The sequence below is a fragment of the Capsella rubella genome, unplaced genomic scaffold (genome assembly GCF_000375325.1).
Source record: "Capsella rubella cultivar Monte Gargano unplaced genomic scaffold, Caprub1_0 scaffold_6, whole genome shotgun sequence".
Lineage (NCBI taxonomy): Eukaryota > Viridiplantae > Streptophyta > Magnoliopsida > Brassicales > Brassicaceae > Capsella > Capsella rubella.
The window spans coordinates 8,492,883-8,512,041 of NW_006238918.1; the positions used below are offsets into that span (position 1 = coordinate 8,492,883).

Genomic DNA, 19,159 nt, shown 5'->3' on the forward strand with positions numbered 1-19,159 from the left:
ATTAGATCCATTCCTATCGATTTGGTGAAAACAAACATTTTGATACTAATAAATTCTCCTGTAACTGTTTTACACGCTTCACAGATAACCTCGGAGAGGTTTGTTTGATAATAATAATACAAACCATTTAATAATGTCAATAAATGATATTTATATAAAAAAAAAAAAAAACGACACAATACAAAAAAAAAAGAAGAAGAAAAAAGAAAGAACTAAACACATCAAACTCAATTGTGAATAATCATGAAGGCATCCTCCGCTTCCTCTAGTCAATTTTGGTCACAAAGCTTTGATTATGAATACACTCTGCTGTCTTCGTTTAGGGATCTTCTGTGCAAACTTTGGTTTAGCCATTCAAGAAATCAAAGTCTATTGGCTGACTTCTTATTGGAGGATAACTAGTTACTGCTCGCCTCTCAGTTGCTGCATTCTCTATTGGTTTTGCTGTCGTTGTAGTAGTTTCAGGCGGTGTTGTTGTAGTCGTTTCAGGTGGTGTTGTTGTAACAGATTCAGGGGGTGGCGTTGTTTGGCTAGTATCTTCTGTGGGTGCAGCTGTTTCTATGGTTGGAGTTGAAGATGGATCGCTTTTTTCTTCTAAAGAAGTTTCCTCCTTTTCTACGGGAGAAGGCTCAGACACTGTCTCTGTCACTGGTTCATCCACAGGTGCTGGTGACTCAGCAATCGCTGCAGTTTCAGGTTCCGCTGAATCAGCAACGCCTTCAGTTTCAGGTGCGGGTGACTCAGCAACTGCAGCAGTTTCAGGTGCTGATTCGGTCTGTGCTGGCTCAGAAGATGGAGGAGCTTCAATAGCCAATGGCTTAGCCGGTTCTTCGAGCGCCAATGGCTTAGTTGGCTCTTGCTGTGAAGTTTTCTGTGTGAGTAAAGGTTTTTTGGGAGCAGAAATGGAAGCGAAGATTGAAGACATTCCAGGAGGTAGAATCTCGATTGGAGGTTTTTTGGATGCATCAGATAAACTCGTGAGCTTTGGATCCTCGAGTGAAGCCAGAAATGCACTAGCTGCATCGGTTTTAGAAGATGGAGCTTGCTCAACTTCCTTCTGCAGCGTTTTATTCCAAGCCTGGACCAAGTTCTTTAGAGTAGGACGACCATGTGCCTGTGTGAATAAATTACAGTTGCGAAGTCAACAACAATACAAAGTTTATTTATAAACTAAAAAGGTAAATAAAATGAAATCTTACATGGGCATGAAGCACGGCTTCTGCGAGCATTCCCGTGTCTTGCCACGCCTTCTCCATGAGAGCATTGTCTCCCAAAACTGCAGCAGAGAATGCTGATTCTCTCCCGAGGCCTATGGAGATCAGATTGTTTATCAGACCCTGAAACAATGTTAAAATAGTCTTTCGATTAGGGGCTTGCAGATTAAAAAAAATATGCCATAAACCAATTCCAAAACTGAAAGAAAGAGAAGTTGCAGACATACACTTAGGCGTGTCAATTCTCCATGGTTTGCCAGGCGTAATGCAAGGCCTCGCAATTCATGGCCCTGTAAAGCGCCTTTGACCGAACCTGCAGTTGCCAGTCTTTTTAGAGCTTCGCGAGCAATGTCGGCGTGCCCAGTGGCATCTGCAGCATCTATAAGGTCAAGAAACTCCTTTGCAAATTTCACAATTCCCTCCACAGCTTCGACAACATCTTCCTTTTTAGTAGCTGTCAAAGAGAGAATGTCACTCAGATCAAGGCCTACACCATCCTGTCCAATGTCCTTGCTGTTACTCATTGTAAGAAGACAATGAAGAGCCCTCTTAAGATCATTGCTCTGCATTGCTAGATCAAACTCCAGCCTGAGAAAACATAAAGCTAAGTCAAACTCCGAACCTAAGGCAATGTGAAAATAATCATTGATGGCATTTTGGTATGAGTTGACAGCTAGGATGATGGATTTAATACATACGTGGAACACCTAATTATGTCTACTGTCCAGCATAAACAATTCAGAGACTAGAGGAAACTGTGCATCGTAAGAACCAAATTATCGCGGCACCAAAAAGGTACATGCTTAATTACCTCTTAGATATACCAGGCAAATGAAGCGCTTCTGTCGCGTATCCCATCCCCAGCATAAATTGTGCCAGATCGTCATGGTGCTCTCTCCCAAGCCTACTTGCCCTGTGCAACAAAAATGTTAATTTAGCATTCCAGCTACTTTCCTACACACGTTAACACAAGATTATGAGAAACATATTCATACCATTTAACAGCACTAACAGCATCCCCATAAGCAGCAAGGCAGCGACAGCGGATACCAGGATGATTCAGTGATATGGCATGTGCACACATGTACCTACCATCAAAATGGGGGTGTCAGACAAAGGTGTAAAATTTATATAATCATTCAAGTGACTAGAATGGCGATATGGCAAGATATAGTATTCAAAATATTAAATGTGGAAGCATGGTAAAATCTGGGAAGCCTTTAATTGCAAAAGGTCAGAGATGTCAATGAGCCTACCTAGAGCGTACTAAGAATGAAAAGGAAAATTCATAATCTAACTGAGTATATAAAGGCTCCAACGAATATAAACAATTCACCAATTCACAGTCTGCATCCAACAAGGAATGTTTTAACAAGAGACAGTCTGTCTGCAGGTAAGAACAGAAGACTCTTTGTACCTGTCAATGAGCCAAAGAACTCCATCTCGTACACCAGCTACAACAAGAGGCCCCACTGGTCGTTTTTGCTCCACTGGGAAACGAGTAACAGCCACTGAGACTCCCCCACCACCTACAGCTACCTCACTGGTCCTCCTTTCATCCACAATGTCATCGCCATCACCTCTAGATTGTCTTGGCACTGATATGAATGGTGGAACAGATGCAGCATTTTGGAAAGACGCTAAACGCACCACCTACAATTAAAAAGTATACTCATGAGGAAGACTTATTACTTTGACAAGGATTGACATAGAAGCAGTACAAGAAAACAAGCTTAGACCTGAAAATAAAAATAAAGCTTCTTATAATTACATATATCCCATGCAAAAAGCAAGAAATATCCACCTGCAGCATGGGGGGCCTTAAAGATATCCTTTCTTGCTTTGCAGCCTGGGAACCTTCTACTGTGATTAAGGCTAACTCTCCATGCTCTGCAACTGCTCTAGCCTGGGCTTCCTTAAGTTTCATTTCTTCCTTCATCTTCCTTGTCTCTAAATCAATTTCAGAAACTCCCGCGTCCACAAAAACACATCTGGAAATCCAGGCATGGAAGAAGTATTAGTTACTCCCCAGATAGTTTGTTTTCGAAAGTAACAGAATCAGGTAGCCATGTCCTTAATGAAGTCAGAATCAAATAAATTATTTTTCAATAGGTAATAATAATCTTTGCACTGTTGATTTAATCCACCATCTGGATCATCAATAACTGTTGATACACATTAGTCGCAAGTCACTTCTTAAATTCGATTTTTAGGTTGTCTTATCCAAGTGGAAGCAGGAATCAAGGTAATTGACATAAAATAGAGGAAAAATCCTTATCATATATAGAGATACAATCTTACTCAATCGTGGTTGGTGTAGCCACAAATAGCTGCCTGCGATGCCAAACAGCTCCAGTAGCATGTGCAATGGCAACATCACCAAGATATCTATACTGAGGGCGCAAGGACGATATGACCATGTAGTGTTGATAAGCAAATGCACAATACTCAACTGTTTGGTCCCATGCTGTCCATTCTGGTTGAGGTAGCATACCACCTACTGGCTCAAAATTTTCCCAACTACAAATTGAAACTTCCACTTAGATTAATAAGTAACTGAATTACTTTTACCACGACAAAGTAACACAAAGTACAGCATCCAAAATGTAACTATGGGGATCGGTATAGATTACAGGTGAACACTGCTTATCATTCCAGCAAACCATAGTAACTATTTTACCAGACATCTCAGAGATTCTGATTATGTCAATATAACTGAGAATAACAAAAAATTTTAACAGAAATGACCCTTGGATTCTGGAAAAAAAAACCGAGACCCTAATCACCTGTAGAGCTGGTAATTCAGAGGTGCAGACTCAGCAGACTTCTGCGACGAAAACCCATCATCATAGCTTGAGAAGGAAGAAACATTGCTGTTTCCAAATCCCGAGAGCGGCATCGACTGAATGGTTGAAATAGCTGTTGCAGCAACAGGACTAATCCTTCGGGACGTGCGATAGCCTATACCAAGTAGAGCACCACCATGTAGACCAATGACCTGCAAGGACAATTTTTGAAGCATAAGTTTGTTGCTTAACTTAGTAGTCAAGCAGTGACATTCTGCCTTTGATAAGTTTTCAAAACTAAGAAAAAATATACCACCACTTGAAGTCAGGTCGATTTCTCTATACGTACGATTCTAATGTTCAGCAACTACTCGATTCCATTTGGTTGAACGTAAATTTACTAAACTACTGGATTCTATGTTTGAATTTGTATATTTTCAAAATCTTCGATGCAAACTAAAGCACAGAAATTCTTAGAAGCATAACTAGAGTTTAATTAACGGATTTGTACGTGATGAGGGTCTGATGTAAATGAAAAAAAATAAATTGAATATCGAAGATGGCTAGGAAACCATAAAAAAAAAGATTACAGAATGAAAATTGATGTAAAAGACGCATACCGGTTCAGAGCGACCTCCTACAGATCTCATTAGAATGTTTGAGGTACCATCATCCAAGAGAATACGAACTTGGACACTAGCTGATGAAGCTGCACTAGCAGCAGCAGCCGCTTGAGCTGCGGCTGCAGCGGCTTCTTTAGCCTTTCTCGATGAACCACTCTTTGGGATCATAGGCATCCTTTGAGGTAACACAGACTCTAGTATCGCGAACCTATCTCGACATTTATCCCAAGCCAATAATCTTGCACTTCCAGAGTCAACAATGGACCAGTCACTAACCTTGTAGATAGAGAAGTACAGAATATCTGGCCATACAACAGCCACATACCTATAACCAGAGAATAAAGTTAGTTGGCTTAAACCCAACAACATTCAACACGTACATGAAATATAACTAGCTTAGTTGCTACGAAATTTATTATTCATATGGTATAATTCGCTGAGAAACTTACTTCCCTGAACTGCTTACAGAAAGAACTGAGTATGAGTCATGTGGAACAGATGCCACAATCTGCTTTTTGGTCTGCTTTACATTCAACTGTTCACCTGGGTCTCCCTTAGATAACCCTGGTTCGGACAAGGCACTGTTATTGGCAAGGGATGGGTTGGCTAAGTTGGATAACTGAAAGTTCAAGAGCTTTAATTCTCGTCCAAGGATATATATAGCTGAATTCTCCCGACTTCCAGATAGTGCTGGTAGAGGAGCTGCAGACGGAATGGCACGAGGATCAAATTCACTAACTATAATACCAACATTGGTACCAGTTGCGACGAGATGTGGCTGTAGAGGATGTGCAACCATACAATAGACCTGAAAAGATAAAATTAATAAGTAACTATATGGCCAATGTATAGAAGCCACTAAAGCGAAAGAAGCAATGATATTATAACAAAGCAAAAGGAACCTGCAAGCTTTGAAAATCTACTGGCAATTTCAAGTAGAAATATACCCAGATTATCATCTGCACATTCTGGAAAATAATAACTTCCAAAATTTGTGTGCAGCATCTGGTTTTTATGATCATTCAAGTGTTCTCTTTTCTCTATTGCATTTTTCATTTTTGATACATTCAGTGTTCAAACAGCTATCAGTCTAAAGTCTGCTTCTATAAATGGTAAGGTTTAAGTATACATGGAATTGTTCTACAAGAAGTAACAACTTTTATCACAGACTGCATATGTCCTTGTCTTGTTCCTAGTCTAGTTGTGTCAGAATATCTTTGCATTGCCAAGTGTAGTTCTATACAGATCACCAACTTAGTATTTTGACCCAGCTAATGTTTTGTGGGGCACATATAATGGATATGCAGCTCTTAAAAGCTTAAGATAGAAATTATCATGCTCATCCCAGTAATAGAAAAAATAATTATCAACTACTAACGTAGAATGCAACTAGCAGGCAGAAAGAAACAACATGATACATGGAAGATTGAGCTAATTACCCTAAGTTTTCTGTGAATTGCTAGTACATGAGGCGGAACCAAAGAAGAAAGTTCACATAATGGCCTTGTCAGAGCTGAATAAGTTGGATGCTCAATAGACCTAAAAAATTACAAACAGTTAGACTCCTCTAATATACATAAAGATATTTACCATAGACGTTACCAAATCTTTTAACCAAAAATACCAGATGTGTGAATCTTTAACACAAGTCAAGATATCGAGGTTTGGTGCTCTAGGGTGACACCAAGATGCAACACTGTGGCAAGCTAGTTTTGGGACAGGTTTAATTCTACGCAGCTCCTGTAGAGAAAAAGTAGACATGCATGTTTAAAAAACAGATCGGCAAAATACGCAAAATCCATACATGAGATACAACATTACCTTAAATGTCATTGTGTCCCATATGGCCAATGTCTTGTCAGCACCAATTGTAATCAATTGTGGAGCACTGCCACTTACTCTTGACAGCTCGACAGCCACCACTCCACCATCATGTGCCTATAATCAGAGCAAAAACATCAGCAGAGGTTGAGCAAAATCTTTTGCAAAAGCCATATCTGGAAGGACATAAACAGTCCAGAGAAGTGGGACTTATAGACTCAACTAGGAAAAAACAAGAGCGTTTCTATTAAACCAAAATAACAATAAGAGTATGTCATACTCCCATGAACATTACACAGCCTATTACAAAAGGATGTACGAAAAACTCTAAATGCTAGTTATCCAACATTCAGAAACAGGCACAGAAATCAACTCAGAAGGTTCACTGAAACTAAGAACAATGGTGCCTTTTACTCAGGTGTGACCTAATCTGGCCAATCTAGTCAGGCGTAAGACTTGAACAGCTACAGTAACTCTTGAACTTTGCATTGAAGAGTAGGTATGAAAAGTATACCTTTAAGCTAAGCTTGGGTACAAGCTCCCTTGAGTCAGTGCCATTATCGGCACTCCACAGTACAAGTAAGCCATCACTGCCACCAGAAACAAGGAGTGCCTGCAATTGCAATTAGATACAGAATGGCTGGTATCATGTATTGCACATGTATGTCGGAGAGAAAATACTTGATAAGCGTTCATTAAAATGTCAAATTATAATATAAAGGAAAAGAAGGCTGGTATTAGTAGAAAATTGGCTAACTACATAACTTAATCATGATATGTAACGAGTAGAGTATTAACAAGCAATTTGGAAAAGAGACGCCAATGTCCAAATTCATCCCGCTCTTAATGCTATGCTATCCATAAGAGTTAACTCAAACTCATTATGAAGAAAACAAACTTCTATTGAGTAGTTAAAGATCTAAGAAACTAAGGCTAGATTTTGGAATTATAATCCATAGAGTAAGGCATGTTGCAGTCTGAACTCCCCGCTTAATAGAATGTGATAATTTGATCATAGAAAGACAAACTAATGTATGTAAGAAACTACCAAGACGATATGCCCACTCCGTTTACTTTTAATATCTTAGTCAACATTAGCAGGTGGCCTTGCGTATGTTTTCCCAAAGTATATGACATTGCATGACACTTCCATCTGTCATATAACTCAGAAAACTATTCAAAGCAAAAAAAAGGAAGGGGAATTTGAGAGAATTTGTAGTTACTTCGCCAGAAGATGCCATGAAATTCATCAAACAATAAATTGATCCTTTATGGCCACCAGTATACCTACGTGCAAGCTGCAAGGAAGTAAACATTCAGGGAAATTAACAAGATTGATAACAGCAGGATAACGAAACAAACATCCAAGTTTTGGATAAACAAACCTTCCATGTTATCATTGATAAAACCCTAATGATACCATCAGTTGAACCAAATGCAACTAAAGGGCCATCACCACCCGATGATCTGGAAAGAAACTCCATGCTGCAAAGAGAAGAAAGAATTCTAACAATTTACAGAGCAGAAATAAACGGAGAAGTAGAAAGACTGTTTGAACATTAACTGGAACAATAGACAACAAGGTGCTATGGTATCCATTATACTTACAAGCACACACACACATCAACTCATGCACTGTCTAAATTTGACTAAAAATTTCAACGTACTAACTAATGAAGGTTTTTTCAGGATTCAAGCGACTCGACGCCGACAGTAATAGAACATCTTTCCAGGGGTTCCAAGAATCAAGCAAACTTAGGAAAAAAAAACGGAATGAACTTACCAGACAAGTGACTTGTTGTCAAGTTCTTGCTTTGGCACATCACGACCACGCATGGTCACCATATCCAAGAAAATGGCTTTATTCTCACAACATATAACCAAAAAATGCCTGCCTTTAGTCGTTGGAGCAGGAGAAACGAAAGCAGATGTGAGATGATTGGCAGCTGATGGAGCTTCAGCAGCTGCGGAGCGATTGCGCCACAGTTGCCAATAACGCACATCATCATCATAGAACTTCACTTGCTTGACACTTGTAGGAGCAGAAATTGAGCGGATAAGTCAATTTTTTCCTCATATCGAAATGGGCAAATTGAATAGCTGCGGGAAATATCTATTTACCTTCCTCCTCGAATAGCTTCAGTGGGCTTGCCTTTATAGTCTAAGCAAAACATGAATCTCAGTCAGGACACAGAGCAACTCAACAGAATATAATACGACATTGACAAGAACAAAGTTGTTAATGGCTCACCGGATTCTCCCTCGGCAAGCTTCTCTAACTTAGCACCAACTAAACGGCGCTCGTCAACTCCACCAGCTTTAATTTCATAAATCACCTAGAAAAAAACATTCATAAACGTTGAAAAGATCCACGATTCGGAATTCAGAAGCGAAACCAGAATCTCCATAAAAGCTAACCTGACGATGCTCCCAATTCCACACGGAGACGTTATCGGAATCATCCGATGTAACAAGCCATGGATGCGTGGGATGTACTTGTATCTTCACAATCTTACTATTTGTCTGCCGAAATGCTCTCGCGCGCAACATTTCGATCTCTCTCTCACAGTCCTCGAAGATCAATGAAACTACTCAAAAGTCTGAGCACAATTGCATCAGCAAAGACGATTCGGATCCGGATCCAGCTATATAATCAGATCCAGATCAATTAGATCCACCGCGAATATGTCCCGATCTACCACCACTACTACAATCGCCGAACAAAAAACTCCGGTACTGAATCGCGTAAAGCGCCAACTGCGAAGGCCACTCTGATTAACAAAAGAAGGCCCAATAACATTTTCTTTAGGCCTTTCCTTTGTCGCAAATATATATTCCATTTACGGAAACTAAGAGCAACTCCAATGCAAGTTTTTTTAGCAAATTTTTAAGAATTAAAAAGAGAAAAAATAAATCAAAAACATGTAATAAGATAAGAAATAATTTTTGCTAAGAATTTTTGAAATTGTTTCTTAGATATATGTGTCTACTTATGATTGAGTGGAGGAAAAGAAAAAGAAAAAGAGAAACAAATTTTCTGATTATTTAAAATGTAGTGTTTAGTAACTTATTAAAAACTTTACCATTGGAACGATAAATTTTACATAAGTTTTTAGTTTCAATATTTGTACTTTTTGTAATTAGAATATTACCAACATACTTGTTAAAAATTTATCATTGGAGTTGGTCTAATTGTGGATCAGTGAGGATAAAAGTGAAAATTTATTTACAAAATGACTAGTTTTTTACAGTAAATCTGTAATTAGATTTCGATTTATAATTTTTTTTTTAACGCTACGGATAAACTTTATGTGCTACTTTTATAGTTCTTTGTCTTTGACAAGCAAAACCCATATACGTAATATCGTTTCGTTCTTACTTGTAACATAGTATAACGTTATAAGAATTATAGTTCCACAAAAAACTCTCTCTTCTCTCTCTTCAAAAGTTTTCTTCTTTTTCCAGATCTCTTCTAAAAGGCCTTTGAGTTTCTCTCGATTTGCTGTGGGGATGAAGAGGTGAATTAGTGTTCCTCCCTCTGTCGACAAGGGCGTGGTTCCTCCTCCGTTGATGTGATTGTGAAGCCAGGATGACAGAAGGAGAGCGTTGCTGCAGATCTGGTCGGTTTGAAGACGCCGGTTAGGAGCAGTGGTCGCTCTCGTGGCTCATCTGTCAGATCGGCTTAGCACTCACGGCGGAAGTCGGCGGAGGAGATGGTGGGTTGTTGAAGCGCTTTGGCGGTTAACGGTAGATCCGTATGGATCTTGAAGGCCGTCACGGATTTCGGGCGTTTGGGTCTCCGATTGAGTTATCGGTCCTTCTCGTCACCGTGACTTGCGTCTGCCAGGCCGGAGTGGAGAGATCTGATTCGGCAAACTGGAAGAAACCCAGATCTGGGAAAAAGAGGTTATGTCTGAAGCTGGAGCTTGCTAGGAACGGGAGCTACCATCAACGTGCCGAGACGTCGGAAAGTTTTTCATACCGGGAGACTTGTGGCGGGCTGGTTGGTCGAGGGAAAAGGAACGGTGGTCGTGAGCCGGATGCTTCCTCCCCGTTCACTAGATACTTCGATTTGCTGCAAAGTTGTGGTTCTCGCATCCGCCGGAAATGATGATTGGACCTTCTGCAACTCGGTGTCAATAGGACACGATTCTTTTTTCCGGTGAAGGTTACTATTCCAGTGGGCCTAAAGCCTCTGTTCCCCTTGTATTATCGTGCATCAGCCCATTAAGGGGCCCAATAATAAAAGAAGGCCCGTTTGATTTAAAAAAAAAAAAAAAAAAAAAAAAAAAATTATAGTTCTCTTATTCTCTATATGAAATGCCAGACACGTACGTGAACATCAAAATTATAAGCACTATTAAAGTAATAAGTATATAAGCTAATCAAAAACGATAGATGATAAAACAAAACAACATAAATCATATATCAAAACAAGAGATCGAACGTCTTTTACAAAAAGAAGAAAACTTACCGTATATATATATACGATATTATGGCCGTATACTTGACCGTATCAGACCAATCGTATTTATTAAACGCATAGCATAAAAACAGTACAACCATTATATATAATACATAAATTTTAAAATAACTCAAGGTGAGAAAAAAGATTGAATATATAACTATATTTTAATTAAAAAAGTAAATAAAATATTTTTAGTTATTTAATTTGAGACATCAAATTACAAATATTGAAGCGCATAAAATTTCCGGAAGACGAGAGCTTTTGATTTTGATAATAAATTTTCAAAACTAGATTTGTAAAGAAACATCATTTATGAAAAAGCAGATAAACATTACATGATCTCAAAAGAATGGACCTTATTATACACAGAAACACAACAAAAATTTAAAATGCTTACACAAAATGCAATCCAAAATGAAGAGAAAAATAAAACGAAAGAGTAGATAAGTCTTTTATTGGTGATAAAAACTTCGACACACATAGTCACCAGTCTCGTAACTTTCATCCTTTAAGTTCCTCCATTTACCGCATCCATCACCCATTCGCATTTCAAACGTAAACTCCAAGGGAATCAATAGCATCACCAGAGCGTCCATGGAACCCAAGAAGTGTTCCTCCTTCCTTACCCTCGAAAAAGAATTCCGTTCCGACTGGCTTTCCAGATGAATTAGTCTGACCGAATATTGGCGAGGTTCTTCCTTTAGAGGTTTTAAAGAATAGCGATACGACCAGTACTGCGTTATAATGCCCGACATGACCGTAGCTTCCTCCAACGGATGTGATACATTCATTTGGATAATCAACTACAAACTGGATTTCCATTCGGCATTAGAAACAAATTAACAATGTATATATATATCGACCAAATAAAAACAAACTCACGATGTTTTTCTATTACCTCGTTCTGTGTCTTGCTAGCCGTACCGTGCTCACGGGTTTCAACTTTTCCATCCTTTTTGTAGTAGATCTTGATATAAGACACACACTCATTATCTTGTCCAACAACTATCTTCTTGACACCTTCGAAAAGACCATCGTCGAATTCGTCTCCATTGTTACCACCCACTGCTTCCTTCTTTTGGGGTGCGGGAACTGGCCAAAAATATGCTCCAATGGCATCAATAGTCTGACCAAAGCGCCCGTGGAACCCGACAAGGTTTCCTCCATTTTTACCCTCGAGCAAAAACTCTTTTCCAGGTGAGTTCGGCACGCCAAAAGTTGAAGAAGTTGTTCCATAAGAAGTTTTGAAGAATAGAGATTTGATCAACACTGCCTTATATTCATCACTATGACCATAGCTTCCACCAACGGATGTGATACATTCTTTTGGATAATCCACAACAAACTGGATTTCATTTTACGTTGGAAACAAAACAACGTATAAACTTTTAAAAGAGGGTGGATCTAAGATAAGAACCGATCAAAGAAAATACAAAGTCATGATGTTTCTATTACCTCGTTTAGTTCCCCGTGAATCGTCCCGTGCTCAGAGGATTTAACTTCTCCCCTCTTTTCGTACTCGATCTTGATATAAGATACACAATCATTGTGTTTTCCGACAATTATTTTCTTGACACCATCGAAAATGCCGACTTTGACTTCATCTCCCTTGTCACCACCCACTGCTTCAGTCTTTTCTAGTACGGGTGCGGGAACTGGCGAAAAATATGCACCAAGGGCATCAAGAGCATGACCAGAGCGCCCGTGTAACCCAAGAAACTTTCCTCCATTTTTACCCTCGAGCATGAATTCTTTATCCCCCATTGAACGATTCTGGTTGAATATTTGAAAAGAATCTCCCTCAGAAAATTTGATGATTAGCGATTTAATCACCACTGCCGTATAGTCCTCACTATAACCCCAGCTTCCACCAATGGCTGTGATACATTCTTTTGGATAATTCAAATAAACCTGTCATAATTGCCATTAGAAACACACAATTAATGTATAAACTTTGAAAGGGTTGATCTAAGATAAGAACCGACTAAAGAAAACACAAAAGCCATGATGTTTATATTACATTGTATATCTTCCCGCGCTTCGTCCCGTGCTCTTTGGTTACAGACTTCCCATCCTTAACGTATTCAATCTTGATATAAGTCAGACAATCAGAGCCTCTTCCGACATGAATTGACTTGAGATAATCGAAAACACCATCGTCGAATACATCTCCCTTGTCACCACCCACTCTTTCAACCTTTTCTAGTGTAAGTGCGGGCACTGGAAAAAAATACGCACCAATGGCGTTAATAGCATCACCAGAGCGCCCGTGGAAACCAATAAGTTTTCCTCCATTTTTACCCTCGAGCTTGAACTCTGTCCCCGAATATAAAGTTTTGTCGCAAGATATTTCAACACTTCTCCCAGAAGAAGTTTTGAAGACTAGCACTTGAATCGCCATTACGTCAAAGTTGTAACTGTATCCGTAGGTTCCACCAACTGATGTGATAAATTCGTATGGATATCCCACAACAAACTGGGTTTCATTTTCAGTTGGAAACAAACAATTAATGTATAAACTTGTAAGACAAAAAAAAACGACCAAAGAAATTAAAACACAAAGCCATGATGTTTATGCTACCTCTTCTAGTGAATCGCCCTTCTTCCCGTATTCACGGGTAAAAGATTCTCCGTCTTTTTCGTATTCGATCTTTATATAAGACAGACAATCATATTCTTGTCCGACAGTTACTTTCTTGACACCATCGAAAACACCATCGTCGAATACACCTCCCTTGTCACCTCCCATTGCTTCCATCTTCTCAGACATTGCTTCGATCTCTTAACTTCAATGCAAAAAACTGAAACATTCAAATTCCTATATATATCAGAAACACACTAAGAAAGAAGGAACAACAAGCATACTTAATGATTAATTTATTGGTAAAGAAAACAACGGAAGAAGAAACACAAACTCTATTATTATAGCGTACTTCTCCTAATTATTACCTATGTGACAAGTGACAACGTATGTATATAGCAAAACTATAAATAGAATAAGAAAGCAAGGATGAATCATATCGAATTATCATAATGTGAATAATAGAAGAGCTCACGTTGTATTACCCTTAGATTGGAAAAGAGCTGTGGGATGTGGAGTTATAATGCTACTACGTATGTGTATATATAGAAGATTTGAAGTTAGATACTGTGTGTGTGAGTGTGGACTGTGGACGGTACACGTACGTGAAGTTCGAAAAGAAATTAAATTTTGTTATAATGAAGATTTGGTGTTAGGTAGACCTAGAAGTTTTGGCAAGTGGCTGTGTGTTTTTGTGGACGTGAAGACGAAGAAAGTTTTTATAAAGAATTAAATCACGTGTGGATTGTATCATAACTAGCTAGTAGAAGATTTTTATACGATTTTCTTATAACATTTATTTACTAAATTATGTCTTTTACTGGATTTAAGTCGTTACTTTTTGATTAAATATAGAATGCATGACTACATATGATTATAAAAGGAGTTCATTTGGATCACTTCACAAACTTTAGTACTGATTGAGAGATATAGAAAATCATTTCACAAATCTTTGTTCATAAACTCTATTTAAAGTCAGAAAAAAACATAAACTAAGAATATTGCAATTCAAACACAACAAAAAGACATAGCACGGTCATAAAATATCCAAACCACACTAGAAAACCCACCACACCACACTCACACACAATCAAATTAAACCACATGATACAGAAGTACGTAGGACAATACCACATTTAGAGAGAAGTCGAAAAAAACCTAAACCACACACATGCAATCAAATTTAAAGTCGCGTGTGTGATTGTGGACGAGAAGTCGAAGATATTTAGTTATATAGAAAATAATTCACGTGTTGAAGCTATTCAGAAAAAAAAAAAAATACCTGCAAAAGATGTATGATTTTCTTATAATTTTTATTTCTAAAATCTCCATCTGATTTTTTCTCTTGTAGATTTTTACATATTTTAATATTATATGAAACGTGCTAAAATCTCTACTATTTCTTTTTTTTTTTGGGGCAAACTAGAATCTCACACTATAATTTAGTTGTTTATTTTAACTTTAGAAAGCATATATGGCTAAAGGCTAATGGATTCCATAGCAATTCTCTGATATAGGAATCGCATCGTAGAACTAGATTTAAATCATTACCTTTGTAAACATTCATTGCCAGATAGCACCAGATAAATTTTGCCATACTGTTTTTTTTCTTTTTCTTTAAAAACTTTGGAATTTTCATGTCCCAAACCTTAGCTTTAAGAGACCTGATGAGATTCTTGTTCTTATAATTGTGATGTTATAATTGCTCTCTTTAGCTGTAAGCAAGATAATAATTAATAATCAGCGCTTCAACTTTTGACCTTGTAAGCCTAGATATGTCTATCGAGTTAAAAAAAAAAAAAAAAAAACAGAAATTTAACTCTCTGGTTCCAAGAGGCCTGAGAGGGAATTTGAAACCGTGTTAAGTATATATGAATCGTTTTGATTGAAGATCATCGAGTGGCTTCATCAAAAGTCCATTTTTTGTTTGGGACAAACTATTTAGATTAAGGGAAAAGGGAATGTAATATTTTAATGATGCAAATAACTATAAATTGGTTGGACAATAACTAAACTAAGTTGGACCATATGTTATAAATTTGCTGTCTTTAATTGAGTGGGGTTTTCTCGCCGTCCTTACTTGACTGGTTCTGGATATTACTTGTTGCAAGCTAATGGGTTATTACGGGTTGAGCTGAGATTTAGGTGTGACTTCGATTTGAGTGTTGGAGCAATATAATGCAGTTTGAATGTTGTGCGGTTAATCAAATCTATGAACGGTAATCCAAATTGAGATACAAACGTTGAACGATAAAACGATTAGATGGTAAAATTACACATACAAAATAAAGATATGTTTTATCTATGTTCTCAATTTTTTTTTTAATCCATGCTTTACTTAAGAGATTATATAATTAATACATTAGTCTCTCTATCTGTCACAACCGACAATAATTCGTTTTTCATTCTCATAATAATAAATGATAATTTAAAAAAGAAAAAGAAAATAAAGACCTTCAATGATCTATAACCGACGACACTTCTTTTTCCGTATTTATGATGACACTTTTAATGCGTAAAACTACGTAAATGGTTCGAATCGCATATTACGGCATATCTCTTTTTTTTTTTTTCTTGTCAACAACAAACTAAAATTAGTTTCAAAAAACTAATTGGGAGGACAATTGTTTACATACTTAATAAGATGCGGAATGAAACGAACTTTCAAGTGGATGTGTGTTTTTGTGGACGTAAGGCGGAGAAAGTTTTTGTAAAGAATTAATTCACGTGTGGTCTGTATCAGAAAAAAAAAAACATTAGCTATCTAGTAGAAGATTTTTGTACGATTTTCTTATAACTTTTATTTACTAAATTAAGTATTCTATGTGGGAGAAAAAGAAATTAAGTCTTCTACTAGATTTGAATCGTTACTTTTCAATTAGATATAAAATGCATGGATATGATTACAAAAAGGAGTTGATTTGGATCACTTCACAAACTTTAGTACTGATTGAGAAATATAGAAAATCATTGCACAAAAAAAAAAAAAAAAATCATTTCACAAAATCTTTGTTCATAAACTCTATTAAGTCAGAAAAAAACAGAAACGAAGAATATTGCAATTCAAACACAACAAAGAGACATAGCACGGTCAAAATATATCCAAACCACACAAGAAAACCACATACAGAAGTAGGACAAAACCACATATAGAGAAGTTGAAAAAACCTAAACCACACACAAGGCGTGTGTGTGATTGTGGACTTGAATTCGAAGATAATTAGTTATATATGAAATAATTCACGTCGAAGCTATTCAGAAAAAAAAAAAACCAATATGATTTTCTTATAATTTTTATTCTAACGTCTAAGATTGGTCTTGGTGGAGGTATTAAAGCATCCATTTTTTTTTGTCTCATAACTAAAAGACATTCCTTAACAATATTAAGCATTTGACATTTAATTTAATTCATATAATTCTAACATTTTGACATTCCTTATATCCCATTTTATTGTGTTCGTTTTATACTATAGCATTAATAGGGATCGTTTTAATTCATGACCAAAAAATATGGAGCTTATTTTACACATTAATTCACAACAAAGCTGAACTGCTTACACCCACGACTTGGAGCGACACTTGATCCAAAAGGACGGATCTAATTTAAGAGAAAATTAAAAATAAAGAGTATATGTCTTTTATTACATTGGTGATAACAGATAGACACGACATGGACTTCAGTCTGATGAACCCATTCACCAGTCTTGTAACCTTCCTCCGTTAGTAACGGACCGTTACCCAAACGCAGTTACACACCAGAACCAGTTCTAAAGTAAACGCCAATGGCATCAATAGACTCACCATGGCGTCCGTGGAAACCAACAAGTTTTCTTCCATTTTTACCTTCGAACACGAATTCTGTTCAAATTGGCTTTCCCAATTAATGTTTTCTTGTATTAATATTTCCCAAAAAAAAAAAAAAAATTTAAAAATCTATAAGTCTTGTATTAATATTTTCGTATGATTTCTATAAAATTCTAACAGGATGTAGAAACAAAGAAATCCAAAACGAAAACAAAATTGATTGGGCCACCGTCCATATTTTCTTATGTAATAAGTTTGCTGTCTTTACTTGATTAGTTGAATTGTTCTCACCGTCCTTATTTGGTTCCTTTTGTTCGTACACAAACATGGCATGGGGAAACACAGAAAACCAAAAACAAAAAAAACTAAATTGGTTGGATCATATGTACGACCATATAGGTCAGTTTGGTGTCTTATTCTCAGTTTCTCACCGTCCATATTTGTCTTAATTTGGATGTTGGTTTGTCGAGTAGGTTCACGGGTAACAGGTTGAGCTGAGATTTGGTTTGCCTTTTCTCATCGCTAGAGTCAGACACCAGAGAAGGCTGCTTTGGCAAGTCTTGCCAACGTTTCCCCTAGTCTGCCGCCAAGTCCGTGCCCGATCGATCTACTTTCTTTTCACATTTCTGAAGACTTTAACCCGGAAAAAAAAGAAGACATTTCTGCATGTAATTAAATGAGTTTTCCTGCCATGCAATGTTATTTCCACATAGATATGTTTTAACATGAGTCTTAATCCATGAAAGGACTGTTGGCAAATCTCAAAAAATATAAAATCTCTTAATAATTTATTCTTTTGAAAAATATTGGGCCCAATTAAAACCTTTAAAAAGTTTTAAAAATTATAAATGCGCCCATGGCATTTGTTTACCTTGCCTATAAGCTAAGACGGAGCTGTGTGCATGACTTATTTCAAGATTCCAAAAAATTATACAAGAATCCTTCCCTATCATTTAAAGAGATCCAAAAAATAGAATATTACTACCTACCAAAATTCACTTTAGCAACAAAGCTAGCCTCATGCGACTCCAACAAGAGTTTTGAGAATCTCAACAAGTTTTTATTTTTATTCTTAATTGCTGAAAACGTTTGTCGCCAGCTTTACTTAATTATATATTCCACTCGTGAAATTCCTTGTTACATCCTCGAGACAGTACTATTAATTCCCACAGTCCATATATGTCTTCTGGATTATCATATCAGATAATCATCATAATAATTTAAACATAATTGATCAAAAAATTCTTTTTCAGAAACAAATTAACAAATATAGAAGCGTAAACTTACAATTAAAGTATGGCTGATCTAAGATCGCCACACCGCCAAGCTTCGTTTACTTGCAAACTAGGGATGTGTGGGTGTACTACTTGTACCATAATGGGTTTACACTATTTTGTTGTGTTTGTTTATGCTGTTGGGTTTTAGGAGCATTTTTAATATGGGGATATCTTAATGATATCTTAGCTTAATTTGCATTTAAATTAAATGAATAAACTGTTAAAAATTGTCTTTCATAGGGTATATGTTTTAAAATTTTTTGAATTTACAGTAATTATTAAAGTTTCTAAAATTAAAATCATTCATTTGTAGTAACTTTTAGGGTGGACAAGAAAGGAACAGTATTGTTTGTATTGGGTAACAAGAAACATGAACACCATAGTGATATCTTCTTCATCACAAAAGAAAGAACTTAAAATACAAACTATGGAAATAATCATCATTTATTAAAAACTAGAAAACATCACATGATCCCAAAGCATGGACCTTATTTTACACATTAAGACAACAAAAGCTGAATAGCTTACACTCAAGACTTGGAGCGACACATGATCCAAAAGGATGGACCTTATTTAAGAGAAAAA

The 19,159-nt window shown here is 36.9% G+C and overlaps 2 protein-coding genes across 4 annotated transcripts; both read right to left on the reverse strand.

The window, feature by feature from the left end:
- Positions 1-20: 20 nt before the first annotated feature.
- Positions 21-9,208, reverse strand: LOC17883991. The gene is made up of 21 exons (XM_006286734.2): positions 8,863-9,208; positions 8,696-8,780; positions 8,566-8,605; positions 8,228-8,476; positions 7,830-7,929; positions 7,668-7,742; positions 6,959-7,057; positions 6,445-6,561; positions 6,248-6,363; positions 6,063-6,162; positions 5,073-5,431; positions 4,621-4,948; positions 4,001-4,212; positions 3,516-3,734; positions 3,019-3,205; positions 2,632-2,867; positions 2,210-2,302; positions 2,026-2,127; positions 1,442-1,802; positions 1,200-1,337; positions 21-1,114 (listed from the first exon to the last, which is right to left on the reverse strand). Exons 1-21 carry the CDS (start codon positions 8,992-8,994, stop codon positions 347-349), a joined length of 4,116 nt encoding a protein of 1,371 aa, XP_006286796.1. The 5' UTR covers positions 8,995-9,208; the 3' UTR covers positions 21-346.
- Positions 9,209-11,287: 2,079 nt separating this feature from the next.
- LOC17881391 (myrosinase-binding protein 2) lies at positions 11,288-13,999 on the reverse strand. Of its 3 annotated transcripts, none has more exons than XM_023781861.1 (6): positions 13,979-13,999; positions 13,494-13,713; positions 12,933-13,388; positions 12,368-12,823; positions 11,811-12,257; positions 11,288-11,722 (listed from the first exon to the last, which is right to left on the reverse strand). In XM_023781861.1, the coding sequence occupies exons 2-6, from the start codon at positions 13,680-13,682 to the stop codon at positions 11,462-11,464; spliced, it is 1,809 nt and encodes a 602-aa protein (XP_023637629.1). In that variant the 5' UTR covers positions 13,683-13,713; positions 13,979-13,999; the 3' UTR covers positions 11,288-11,461. The 3 variants fall into 3 exon arrangements, with proteins under 3 accessions (XP_023637629.1, XP_023637631.1, XP_023637632.1); XM_023781863.1 differs by having other exon boundaries at positions 13,494-13,698; positions 13,979-13,998; XM_023781864.1 differs by having other exon boundaries at positions 13,494-13,698; positions 13,969-13,991.
- Positions 14,000-19,159: the final 5,160 nt, after the last annotated feature.

What these genes read in the sequence shown, in the direction of transcription:
- LOC17883991 (XM_006286734.2), bottom strand. Translation starts at nt 8,994, where the DNA reads ATGTTGCGCGCGAGAGCATTTCGGCAGACAAATAGTAAGATTGTGAAG. An exon ending in TCATGGCATCTTCTGGCGAA is followed by an intron (nt 7,058 to 7,667) that starts GTAACTACAAAT and finishes TTGCAATTGCAG; the next exon opens with GCACTCCTTGTTTCTGGTGG. An exon ending in CTGAATTACCAGCTCTACAG is followed by an intron (nt 3,735 to 4,000) that starts GTGATTAGGGTC and finishes TTCAATTTGTAG; the next exon opens with TTGGGAAAATTTTGAGCCAG.
- LOC17881391 (XM_023781861.1), bottom strand. Translation starts at nt 13,682, where the DNA reads ATGTCTGAGAAGATGGAAGCAATGGGAGGTGACAAGGGAGGTGTATTC. An exon ending in AGCGCGGGAAGATATACAAT is followed by an intron (nt 12,824 to 12,932) that starts GTAATATAAACA and finishes CAATTATGACAG; the next exon opens with GTTTATTTGAATTATCCAAA. An exon ending in CTAGCAAGACACAGAACGAG is followed by an intron (nt 11,723 to 11,810) that starts GTAATAGAAAAA and finishes ATGGAAATCCAG; the next exon opens with TTTGTAGTTGATTATCCAAA.